This window comes from Barbatula barbatula, assembly GCF_947034865.1.
Source record: "Barbatula barbatula genome assembly, chromosome: 24".
Lineage (NCBI taxonomy): Eukaryota > Metazoa > Chordata > Actinopteri > Cypriniformes > Nemacheilidae > Barbatula > Barbatula barbatula.
Window position 1 is genome coordinate 6,352,237 of NC_136787.1, and position 13,501 is coordinate 6,365,737.

The following is a 13,501-nucleotide window of genomic DNA, read 5'->3' on the forward strand; positions in this document are numbered from 1 at the left end:
GATGGTTAGGACTTCTGAATGTATAAGTCTGTCTCTCACCATCGAATGAGTCTTAAATGAAGCTGCTTTTGTATGACTGTAGGCTTTTAGAGGAACAGAAGAAACTCTATCCAAACCTGATGTTGTTTCATTCTTGCACACAAACCCAATTGGTTTTTCTAATCTGATCTTAAGAACTGATTGTTGTTTTGCAAGAACATGAAATCGGGAGTGTCTGTTGCTATTGTAACAATATAAACAACCGTGGAACTTAAATTTGACATCTAACATAAGGTTGCGACACTAAACCCACATAGCATACGTGTCCAAAGCTACACGTAAAGTTTGTTTACTTCCTCGCTAGTTTCCGCATAGTAAATGCATAGTAAATTTCTGATAATAAATAGTTTAATCATTTCAAATAAAGATTAAAATGTTCGAACACTGCGCATGTAGTGTGACATTATAAACTATATGCATTAACACGAAATCTGTCTTTGAAATGATATGTGGTTGTTTGGTTTGTAGACGATGTATTTGTGTGCTATTCATACTACAAAAAACGAAATTCATTTAGGTTGGAAAAGGTTAAAAAGAAAGAATTTCCGAGTACGTGTGATGGCAGCAAAGGTTGCCGATTTTACTCTCTGAACATTACATACAGCTCTTTGCCCAATAAAGCCGTTGCCATTTAGATATTTTCTGTTTCAGTTCTCAGTTCTGTTTTATAACCAAGATGCATTGTCTGATAAAATCACTACACAAACCTGAAAGAGCGGAAGCTAGGGCATTAGCATTAGCCGTTACGTTTTTTTGGCTAAAGGTTGTAGGCTTTCCATTTAGCATCTTTGGCTTCTCCCTGCAGTCTGCCACTCACTCCTGTTTCCAGGAAAGCAAGACCTTGCGCAAGCAGGGCAATACTGATGACATTTTCCCACTGATTGAATAAATTTTTTTCAAAAAGAGTAGGCTAGGCTAGTCTTTTGGCTAGGTTTGTCGTTATACGCATCTTCTGAACAAAAGCTGCTAAAGGGGTCAGAAAAGTGGCTTAATCTAGAGAAAGAGTTGCAAACTTTGCAACAATGGGTAGACAAATTATGAATGAATTGGAAACAGTGCATCACTGTAGTCATGTCGGGGATTTTTGGCGTGACACTGAATTTTCATTTTGAGGGTGCATCTCTTTAAGTTGAGAGCACTTCAACCAGTGTCACAATTACTTCTAGGTCTTCAAGTTAGTCACCAGCGTTCTTCAAAATATCTTATTTTGTGTTCTGCAGAAAAACGTAAGCAAAACAGGTTCTGAATTACATTTAAGGCCTCTTTAACAGGTTGGATTTCTCGTAAGGGTGACATTTGGGTGAACTATCCTCTTTTTCCAGATTCATGCGTTAATCAACTTTTATATGCACTGCGATTATTTTGAGTATCTTTACATTTCTTTCACACAATGTGTTCTGAGATTATAGAAGCCAGACCCGGCAGTAACCAGGCTGACTTAACAGTGAGCACTTGATGAATGGTTATTTCCACTATTAGCTGGTTGTCACACCTGCTCCCTTTACCGTCCACCTCGTAGCGCACTACACTTCCATACCGCTGAACTCATGCGAGGTTTGAGTGAAAGCTTAACCGCTTCATCTCCCATTGCGTAATGACAAATTAATTAGTTTTCGCAACCTTACAAGCAAACGAATTGCTGGTGTCGTTGATGCTAACATTCGTTCAATAACAACAGATGTCAACTAGGAGAATAATTCACATTAACTTAAATGACAAAACGACCCACGGCAAATTGTTAATGTGTGTGTGTTTATGACTGATCCCTGGGAGCCATGGTGATTCATTTCTTAAAAGCGTTGCACAAAGAATAGCTTGCTGAGTTTTGCTATTGTGTATAATTCAATGGAAGCATTGAATGGCCCACATTTCTATTTTGAGTTGTTTTTGCGGTGGCCGGCTGCTCTACAGTTCAATGCTTACGGCGAATTAAGCAACAGAGTGACTTTGATGAAACGGCCCGTCTCCGTTTCCAATAAACGTCTTACAGAGAAATATAGAATTTCCAGAGTTTGCAGAGAAAGGCCTCGCTGTGATATATTTGGGCAGAATGACGAGTGCTGATTTTCACCAGGTCTGGGGTCATTAATACTGGACACGTCTTAACACCATCGCCTTAGTGATGACAGGTTTGATGTAGTTCTGTTGAGTGTGTCACCTTTTCCATTTATTCATCAAAAAGTGCCTCTTCATTTATTTACGCATGTTGAAATGGAAACGACGACAGGCAGGTACAGTACCACAATGAACGGGGTAGAGACCACAGTGGAAATTAGCCAACGCTGGATTTAGCTGGTCTTCCAGATTGATTAGGCTGGTCTTGTTGGTTTTCGACGAGTATTGGACCAATTGAACACTAGCTCGAAAAGAAAAGACTTGCTAAACCAGCTTGTCCAGGCTGGAAGTCCAACTTAAGACCAGCTTAAACCAAATGACACAAGCAAAGATTAGACTGGTTTCTACAGTTATATACTGTACATAAACCAAAATATACGTGTTTTTGTTTAATTGAATAAATAAATAAACAATAACTTTCAAATGGCAAACATTCAACATGAAACATTAGTATTGTGTTGTTTGAGCGTGAATATGAAGATCTGCAAACATTGCATCATTTTTTTCCATTGTCTCATTTCATATTTAGCAAATAAAACCAATTTTAATTTGAGATTTGGGAGAAATGTTGTAACTAGCCTCACGGATGGAATCAAAAATTGAATAGTTAACAGACCAATATTTCATATTCATATAGTTTTTTCCTGAATTTACGTGTTTTACGATCATTCTGTAACCTACTAACAACATTTCTCCCAAATCTCAAATAAAAATACTGCTTCTTTTAGAATTTATTAGCAGAAAATGAAAACAGGAGAAACAGGTCAAAATAAACAGAAAATAGGATCTGTTTTGCAAACAAAACAAGTTCATATTCACTTTTAAGCAATACAACAGTCATATTTATACATAAACTTTAGAAAAACGTACAAATGCGTGTGATAATCTGGATTTCACGTGTCTCGCTGTCAGTCTTTTACATTGCTGTTGGACGACTTTGTCACCACTGAGGTTTCATTTTGTTGAATTTAAACAAACACTGGACTGGAATGTCCGCAATACATCTAGAAATGCTGATTTGAGAATCAGAATTGACATTTTGGAATGGTCTCTTAATTCTTTTCCATGGCTGTATGAGAAACCCACTTGCTGAAAAATCAGCCTGAAGATTGTTCGCTGGTCTTGGCTTGTTTAAGCTACTTTTTTTTAGCCTTGCTAAGCTGTTGTTCAGTTGGTTGTATGTGGTGTGATAGCTGGTCTTCCAAAAAACCAGGCTGGTAGATGATCTTAAACTACTTCGAACTAGCTGTTTTTGACAGCAGCAAAAGCACATAGACCAACTCCTATAAACTCGAAGTGTGTAATCCTGTAAACAACTAATGCAGCATGATGTTTTCAGTGTTTGCATTACACATCTAATCAAGTCATTACTGCGCAGCAAACAGGCACGAAGCCCAGTTCCCCACACAGCCATCATCCGCCTGCCTCCTTGTTTTTCTTAATGGAATTGTGTTAGACCGTCTGCGATTTGACATGCTAACAAGTATAATCTTACACAGCCATTGTGTTTGCTCTGTCCTCGTCCGCATGTCGGGCTGCATTTCTACGCCACATACTATTACCAGATGTGCCTGTGTCCATAAACACAGACACAGAGGTCAGACATACAGTCACGGATTTCTCTAGACGCTCCTTACACACCACCCCATGTGGTGAAAGAAAACAAACAGCTTACACAAAGCCCGGCCTGTTAGTGAGTCGTCTTCGCGCATCACGTCGCTGCATTCTTAACACGCTTTGATTAATAACTGCCTCAGTGGTGGGTGTTGTATTCGACGGATAGTTTATATATATTAGAAATCAAAATGAACTTAAGGAAGGTTCGAGTCTCTTTGCGTGTCTTGTTCCTTTAACAAAACACACAATGCAATAGAACGTCTATATATATATATATAAATAGCATTGTTGGTCTGTGGGGTTAATGTCATGGAATATTCAGGACGTAGGGCATCATGCGGGGGTTGATGGAGGAGGATTGTGGGTGGTCTGTATGGCTGGATTTCTGCAGGTCTCTGCGGCAGCAGCAGTGATGCTCAGGTTCGAGAGTTTGGCTGACTGCTGATGTAAAAGCTGCTGTCTCACTCTGTCATGGGATGAGTACGTGCCGTTTGTGTGCGCTGTGTTTTTACGGACTCGTGTAGCCAGACCTTTGACTAAATAGTGAAAGGTTTTGTTCACACGGCAGCTTGTTTCGGTCAAGAAACGCCCCTTTAATTCACTTCAATTTCATATTATAGCTTTACATACGTTATCATTAATAGGTCATAATAATAATAGATTAATAGAACAAAGACATTTATAAATAAATAAAAGTAAAAATACATTTAAATACATGGTATAATTTATCACTACATTACTAAAACAACTAAAAGAAGTACTACATTAGATTTAAAGAAACTAATTTGATAAAATGTAAGCATACTATTTATACTATTATAATGTGCGTAATACATTTTAAGGCAAGAAAAGAATGATTGATATATAAAGCAACTAACCACAGTTTGTTGTTGTGATCAAATGGAGGAAATGAGACGTATATTATATAAACAGGCGAAATTATAATACAAAGAATTTGTGTAATACAATCAAATGTAGATAATATGAACATTAGCATTACTAGCTAGACAATTTACGGATAATTATTAACAGTTAATAATTTTTTTGCAATAATATATGTATTTTGTGTATTTCATAATGTTTCATGCTTTTTATTATTTCTTATTCTAGACATTTGGACGCTTCTACTACTGTCTGTATTAATAAACAATTACTCTAAAGCTGCTTTGCAACAGTGACAATGTTTTATAAGGGCTATAAAATGAAGTGGAATTAAATCAAATTGAGAAGAGATGATTCAGAAATGACAGATTTTCTTTTTTATGAATATCTATGTTATTTGACGCCAAACCTTTGTGTCCTTACTTCAGGACATTATGTACAATATGCATCAGACAGACGTTGAAGAATTTAACGGCTCATGAAAAGCTGGCAACGACATAAACAAACGTTATGCGGCTCAAACACAACTTCCGGTACACCTCCGCAAAGAATCAATAACTGTTGAGTAGTTTTATTTTAATTCAATACAATTAATATACAATAAAATATTTATATAAATTCCTATTAACATCAGTTAAATATAAAATAAATTGTTCTTTTATAACCAAACACAGATATGAAGTTAACTATGAAAGGATAGAAAAAATATATTTCTAGAAACGAGTTATATCTATATCTTTCTACATATTCAGAAAGGCTCTGCGTCTCTCCATCTTACATACGTTCAGCTCCTCCATCCTTCTTTATTCCTTTCTCTCCTCTTCATTGTCCTCCTGATGGATGAGCCGATGTCGACTGCTCCCCACCTTACCGTGGACCCTATTTTTAGCCCCTCGTGTTTCCAGGCCGAGGAGATGCGTGAAAATGGGGACAAAACATATGTTTGTGGATTCTGACTGAGGAGGTCTTATGATTTTACAAGAGCTGATATAGAGAAAGGATGCGGAAGGCCATATAATGCAAACAGGGTACATTGAAAAAAATGACAAACAGTCGACTTATCTGAATGTATTGTAGGTCATCCACGCACGTAACAACAAAAAGCGTATAAGCATATCCCATTAAAACATTTCTCTGTGCTGTAAAAAAATTTAATTCCAAGTAATCTGTTAATATTCATATTTGAGAAAATATCAATCATTTTCTTGTGAGAAGGCAGAGACTGTGAGGTTATATAGTGCAAGGGTTAGGCTGATACAGCACATGAGAAGATAAACAGTCTCAAATAAGAACAGGCAGAGAATATCCTAGAACTAGACGTAATGCGTGTTGTTGTGCATTCTTGAGCCCTATGTTGGTGTTCAACTGTGCTTAAATTACATTACATGGCAAAAGTCAGTTGTTTGTTTTCTGTTTGCTGGACATCATATTGAGTTTGTCTGGAGTGCATGAAACAATTCGTGCATGCTAACTGTACACAATTTTTACATCCATATGGTTTTATTTATATTTGTATGTATTGTGAAAGTTGTTGGATCCCAGATCCAAGTAATTTTATTGTATTACTCCTGTACATACTATTATACATATAGTATACACTTATAAAGGAGGATCAAGGGTAATCACGAAATAAAATGCTAAAAAATACTGCTAGCATAACATGCTGACCTCCCGCTGTTTCTGCACGTGTCCCCATGTGAGCAGAAGGGAATGTGTGGGAGGAATGTGGTGTTCGAATAGCGATAGGGAAAATGGCCAGCGCGTGAGAGCGAGCAACATGAGTTTTAGCATTTAAAAGAGAATAAAGTGTTTGTTTAGTCTGTTAAACAAAACGCAATGGATTGTAATTGTAAGGGGATGCCTCTCTCCACTCCTGCGTCTCCGTTCGCTCAGTGGCTCATGTGGAGGATGGGAGGAGTTTCAGCGCTCCTGCTGCAGCAGAGGGAGGGAACACAGATGCACCAGTGCCACAGACGGGAGAGAGAGAGGCTGCTTTCTGCATCGCACCACTCTATCCCTCATTTACATTCCAGACGCTCGCTCCTCTCCGGAGAGCTCCCTTCTCTGTTTGAAATGCCAATCACCACTGGCTGTACCTTCATCTTCGATCATGCACACTTCCTCCGTGCGAATGTGAGGGAGCTGGGAGGCAGACACGTGCTGAGGAGATTCCCCACTTTTCGTCCGAGCGAAGATTGAAGTTGCTGCACAGATATCCGACTCTGGAATTCATCCTTTTGGAGATTTTTGAGGAATAAACAACTGGACTCCGTTTTTGTGAGGGTACTCCTTTGCTGACTTCGGACTACTAACCGTTACTCAGGACTATTGAAGGATTTCTTTTTCTGTGTGGACGTCCTTTTCAGGCAGCTGGCTGCTCAGCTGTGCTTCGTCCCAGTAAAACTGGACTGATAGAGGAGGGTGTGTGTGTACGTCCTTTACCGCTGCCGTTTTCTCCGGAGTTAAAGCTTTTCTCACTACCTGCTGTCACCGGTTAGACTCTCCATAGGATACTGTCATCGCATGTTTTGCGTGCCATTTAAAGGATTTCTGTAGAGTAGTGGCTCATGTTGCTGCTGATATGCCAGGCACCTGGCATGGACACCTTCCCTGTCTCTATCAGGGGCAGCCTTAACGTGGCCAGCATTTGCTGAGTTAGGCCTCTAGGAACGACCACCCTAACTGTGCACTCTCAACAAGATGAACGGAACTGAGCTGAACCAAAGCACAGAACCCTTTTGCCTACTGAACATTGGCTACTCCCAGATCTTCAACACCTGCCTGCTGGAAGTAGCGGTTATTCTCTTTTTGACAGTGCTCATCATCTCCGGGAACTTGGTGGTTATGTTTGTATTCCATTGCGCTCCGTTGCTCAGCCATCATACCACTAGCTCTTTCATACAGACGATGGCGTACGCAGACTTCCTGGTCGGGGTCAGCTGTCTCATCCCGTCACTATCTCTCCTGTACCACCTGGAGGGTTTGAATGAGGAACTCACCTGCATGGTCTTTAGCTACATGGTCTGCGTTTTGAAGAGCGTCTCCATGGCCTCACTGGCATGCATTAGTGTTGACCGTTACGTTGCCATCACCCGGCCTCTTTCCTACGCAGCTCTTGTCACACCTTGCCGACTTCGCACCTGCATTGCCCTCATTTGGCTATACTCCGCGCTCATCTTTTTGCCTACTTTTTTTGGTTGGGGCAAGCCGGGATACCATGGCGATGTCTTCAGGTGGTGTTCCTCCTGGGACACTCAGCCCCTCTTTACCGCCTTTATTGTTGCAGCCCTCTATGCACCGGCTGCTTTTACTGTTTGCTTCACCTACGCTCACATCTTCCGGATCTGTCGGCAACATACTCGGCAAATCAGTGAGCGGAGAGCACGCTTTGGCCCGCATGAGCCTGAGGCAGGTGAGCAAGCTTGTACAGATAAACGCTACGCTACCGTGCTCTTCCGCATCACCAGTGTGTTCTATCTGCTTTGGCTACCCTACATCATCTACTTTTTATTGGAGAGTGCTGGGATATACCACCATGCTGTTGCATCGTTTCTAACCACATGGCTGGCCATCAGCAATAGTTTTTGCAACTGCCTCATCTACAGCTTGTCCAACAGCGCCTTCCGCAAGGGCCTCAAGCGCCTCTGTCTTCTTTGTCTGCAACGTACGGACACCAAGAAGCCTCTGGGAGATCCACAGGGCCTTCAGCGCCCTGCCTGCCATGTGTAGTTCTTTCTGTTGGCAAAAGAAGTGATGAAGTGTTTTCTCAAGTTAAAACGGATACTGAAGATTTGTATCTGCATCCGTATCTCGGACAAACCCGGTTTGTCAGGGCGTTTTGAATGAGGCAAGACCACGAGTTTGGTTTGCCTGTATGTTGCAGGATAACATTCGAGGGAGAAGCCGACCCCTTGCCTGGGTAACTGGAGATAAAGTGGACAGTTATGTGACAGTGGGCTGCTCTTATTGTTCCAGAGTTGTCAGGAGTTGCTTTGATGATAGGATATGTGGAAGGATGAAAATCTCATTCCATGAGACAGAATTTGTCTGAAAATGTTTTAAAACAAGAGTAAATTCTGTTTCCAAAGAAAGTAACATTTTGGCCACAGTGCTGTTTAGAAACTGGACGAAGTTGAGCTCATGACTTTCCAGCTTAATTGATCTGATTTGTAGATTCTGTGGTGTGATTTTATCGGCCTTTGTGCACTGTTGACTTTTAGTTATGCTTACGTGGTCAGCACAGGGGGAATGAATAGCTTGTGTTTTCCCTCCCAGCTGTTTAAATGCAGGTACAAAGAATGAGTCCTGCTAGACTAGAAACGTGAATATTATTAGCAAGATGTTAAATATCTTCCATAATATGCATCTGAATCCCAACCTTTGACCTGGTTTCAGACTCCTTTACTGACTTTTATAATATATGTAATTTCCTAGGATAATCCGATCACGACCCTGCCCCCAGTGGAGGAATGTGTTTGTTAGATCAGCAGTGATTTTTGTCTCGGGGCCAGCTATGAGTCTTGACCTTCAGCAATCCGAATTAACATTTCTCAAAAGCTCTTTTCCCAAAGAACTGAATTCTACCCTTCAGCGATGTCGCAATGACACGGCCATCCCGTTTTCTGCTTGTTTAATGCCACGGAGGGATTACATAACCGTGCCGCTGGTCAGAGGACATCATCCTTATAAAACACATAAAAACAACAACAAACAGATGCCCCATTCTGCCCGACGTCTTCTCAACCCTTGAATGGACTGGAGATTAACTTTCTTGCTAAAAGATAAAAAGTCCTTTGAGGATTGTGGGGGATTTGACTTGGTTCTCAGTTTGGTTGTTTTGCCTACTGGATGAAGGGGCTTCTTTGACATGACCTCTGCTCTGAAATGTCAATCCTGTGGAAATATCTGCCCGTGCTTAGTTTACTCGCATGGGTTCCAGGGTGTTTCAGTGGATTGGGTAACATCTGTGCAAATGCATTTAGAGAATCTCACTTAAAATGTCACATTATGTAGTTCAGCACACCACGGAAACCACATGATCCAAACAGCTGTCAACAGACCCTTTAGAGGCTCAGCTCTGCAGTGTTCAAAGTTGTTTGGATTGGGTCTCATGGTGGATTTGGACGATTCATGCGTCAGGGTGAAAACTACTGAAACGATGTCGGATGTCGGAGAGGTCAACCCTTCTTGCCTGTACATAGTTTTTAAAGACAGCTTAGCAAAAAAAGACTGTTATTGTGCTGTGATATTTATGTCTATGACACTTAAAAAAGTAATTCTGTGTATAACACACATGTTGAGGTGCCAAGAAAATTGAGGGCAAATTATGCTCTTTTTCATTCTTTGACTGTGATTATGAATACATTTTTTGAATGGTACTGTTAAATATCGGTTCTTATGCAGATAGATTTGTTCTAATAGCTGACCAAAGTAACAGTATTTATGTTTTTCATCATTCTTTTTATTCCGAAACACAGGAACCACACAATCAAAATACTTGTTTTGAAAATTATATTTCATTGTATTTCATGTAATTTTGTTTATGACCATTGCCGTCCCTTCAAATGAACATTGGGGAGGGTTGTGTGTTGTATCCCAAAATAGAAGCTTTTTTAAGACACTGAGAAAAAGGACCTAATTTTATCACTCAATTTACTTTAAAAATGATCTATTTTTATGCTACATCACTTAATGACTGAATTGCCTATAGACTATAAAGTGTTGAGTCTTCGATAAGTGACGTGATGATAGTCAAAACCGCTTCTGAGCTGCCGTGTCGTGACAGGGCGCTGTGCAATACTACCGTTGATTAGAGGGAAAACATATCGCACACAATGGAAAAAGGGCTTTTATGTTCTCGAAGTGTCCCAGCTGTGTGCTGTAATGTAGATCTTGATCTGCCTCTGGCCTTGCACTGTTCTTAAACTAGAGCTGAAAGATTTCGTGTTTCACGTTTTGCTCAGTTCATCCATTCAACAGCTTATTCTGAGTCCACTCTGGACTACTTGTTTGCTTAATTCACCAAAAAACATTCAGAATATATGCCCAAGATTTTGATGGCCATGCTTTAGTGGCTGCCTCCAAAATGTTGTACTAGAGATGTATTTCCAAATAGTCTGTAGATTGAAGGGCTCGTCTGGTTTTGGGTTCACCTAACCCCAATCGGACACGTTTTTTTGTTCAGCAATAGTGATTGAGCACAACAGAATTTAACCGAATGCAGGGGTCAAACATTGAATGACAAAACATTACTTTTGATGTGGTGTTTGACTATGGTGCCAGTAGTTTAAAGTGACGAATTTAGACATTGAAAAGGTTTTTAAATGCGAAAGGTCTGAAAGCAAACCCACACAACTATTAAAATGGTGTAATTTTAAAAGACTGATATTCTTATTTTATTCCTGTTTTACCACCCAAAAACTAAAATTGTTTTATCATTTATTAAACCTTCTGCCAATGTCAAACCTGTTTAACTTTCTTCTGTGGAACACAACAGAACATTGGCCCCCATTGATTTGACTTCCATTGTTTGGACCAAACCCACAAAAACATCTTGTTTAGTGTTCCACTGAAGAAAGAGTCATATCAAAGATATTAATATTACCAAGATGCGCCACTGCTGTTACAATAAATGGCGAGGAAGGGAACGCTCAATATGGCCGCTCTTGCAAAGGAAACCCCGCCTTCCAGTAAAATTAGCCGATCGTCAATCTATAATTGCTGACGATTCTCTGGGGCGAGGCTCTTGTGAGGCACTTGCAAGCCTGTGCACAGGCGCAATAGATGAGGCGACATCGAAAAAGGTGCTTTTTAACGCAATTTAAGCTAAGCAAACCAAAGTCGTGAGACAGGTCATGTCATGTTTATTTACAGTTTAATTGTGAAATTAAACTGTTGATTGTGGAGATTGTGGACTTGTGATGGATTGTGCCCAGAGGCATCGCAAACATGGCCGCCGATTGGAACGACTTCCGGAAACGGACTTTGTTCATATACAGGTTTTGAACTACATGAGGGTGAATAAACGACAGAAATTACATTTTGCCCGTTCCATAAAATATTTTGTGCGTTCCATTACATATTGCGACTGTTGTTGGATTTTTTGCTTGAATTGCAAATAAATCTGTTTCTTGCGGCATGCTAATCAGTGCATTGTCATATTCTGTAGATAATGTATATTGCATATGTATTTGAAGGATGTAGCAAGTGGATTTACTATTAACTTTTTGATTTTGAGACTCAAACGAGTGTCAGCGTTGCATGTTTTGCGTCATAATCGGTGGTACTTGTGTCATGGGTAAAATTAGGGTAAAGGTTTTGAACGTTATTTGATTTGTAGAACACTGATGCCAGAGAGCTTTTTGTATGTTTTTTGTTCTCTCTAAGATACCAAAGCGTTTTTTTTCTTTCCTGTGGGAAACTGGTTATGTTCTTGATGTCAAAGTCAAGGCCTAGTGCTCTCAGGAGAATCAATCTCCCATGATGATGTTGCTCTCTGCTGTGCCATATTAGGATGCCGGACCCAAGCGGGCCCCTGCCATCTCAGAAAATGGAGGGCTGAGCTGGATCACACACCCCTCCGTGCACACAAACACACAGCTCTTGATTGTAGCGGGGGTCTGTGTTGAATTTATTCATGCATGTTCTAGCAGTCGGTTAAATCGTTGAGTCTGGCTCCTTCACGAATTGCTTATGATCTTGGCCTTGTAATTGATAAACTGGAGAGAATCGTTTTTTGCCCTTAATCCTTTAACTTTACTGTCCCGAATTGTATTTCGCTTCTTCTTTCTTATCTGAAGTGAACGTTTTTCAAAGGGGTATGAAAACACTGTTGATGATTGACACTGTTTTGGACAGAAGTTGCTGGGCTGAAAGAAGATTCTGCTTCCGTTTTATTTATTTGTTGCAAATTAACAATCTGGTGTGTTGTATGGTTGTAGCTGAGGTACTGGTGTAGTGTACCGCACATTTTGTAAAGATGTCATGTTTTAGAAAATAATTGTATAACATATTTATATTCTGGTATATCTGCACTGAAGAAATAAATGTGATCTTAATGTCTCTTTTATCGTGTGTTATTGTATAAAGAAACATGTTGAGTGAGTTTGTGTTCGTGTCCGTGCACGTGGTGCCACCCTATGAGAGCATATTAATAATCTCCTCTTAGCATGCGGGCATTGGCCGATAATTGAACCAGAACCTGTACATCTCACATGCTCTCTCCCACACACAATGGGCCCTATCGTACACCCGGCGCAGGGCAAGGTTTTGCTAGTTTCAGCCCGACGCAGATCTCATTTTCCCTTCCTGTGCCGCGTTGTTTAAATAGCAAATGCATTTGCGCTCATTTGTGCTCTCCTGGGCGTGTTGGTCTAAAAAAGAGGTGTGCTTGGGCGCATTGTTGGCGCGTTGCTAATTTGAGGAGCTGAAAAAAGACTGCGCCATAGACCACCTCAAACCTGTTCTAAAGTCAATGGCGCAATATTTTTTTAGTTATTTAAGCGTGTTAGGAATATGCACCTATAGGCGGGTGCACAGCGCTCGTAGATTCTGCTCATTAGACACAGAGGGACACGCAGAAGCACACAATAATGGCAAATATATATAAAAATCAATTATGATGTAGAGCAAATCCGGCTTGTCCTGTAGATGGTCTGCTTGCGCACTTTAACCTCTGGCATGAGCAGACGCGTTTCCTTTCTGGAGAAGTGTCTGCTCTTCCGAATTAATAGCGAATCCGCCATGGCGCCAGCACAAATGGCACTTAAAGGGAAGATGACACTCTGATTGGTTTATTGCACGTTACGCCCAAAATTCACCCATTACTCATGAATGGAATGGGACAACC

The 13,501-nt window shown here is 40.5% G+C and overlaps 2 protein-coding genes across 3 annotated transcripts in view; both read left to right on the top strand.

Annotated features, from left to right (window-relative positions):
• Positions 1-13,501, top strand: part of rabgap1 (RAB GTPase activating protein 1) — a 69,338-nt gene that overhangs the window by 26,616 nt on the left and 29,221 nt on the right. The gene's annotated exons all lie outside the window — the stretch shown is intronic.
• LOC306889465 (putative G-protein coupled receptor 21) lies at positions 6,737-8,382 on the top strand (the record flags this gene model as incomplete). Its single annotated transcript, XM_079448445.1, has 1 exon — positions 6,737-8,382. Exon 1 carries the CDS (start codon positions 7,354-7,356, stop codon positions 8,380-8,382), a length of 1,029 nt encoding a protein of 342 aa, XP_079304571.1. The 5' UTR covers positions 6,737-7,353.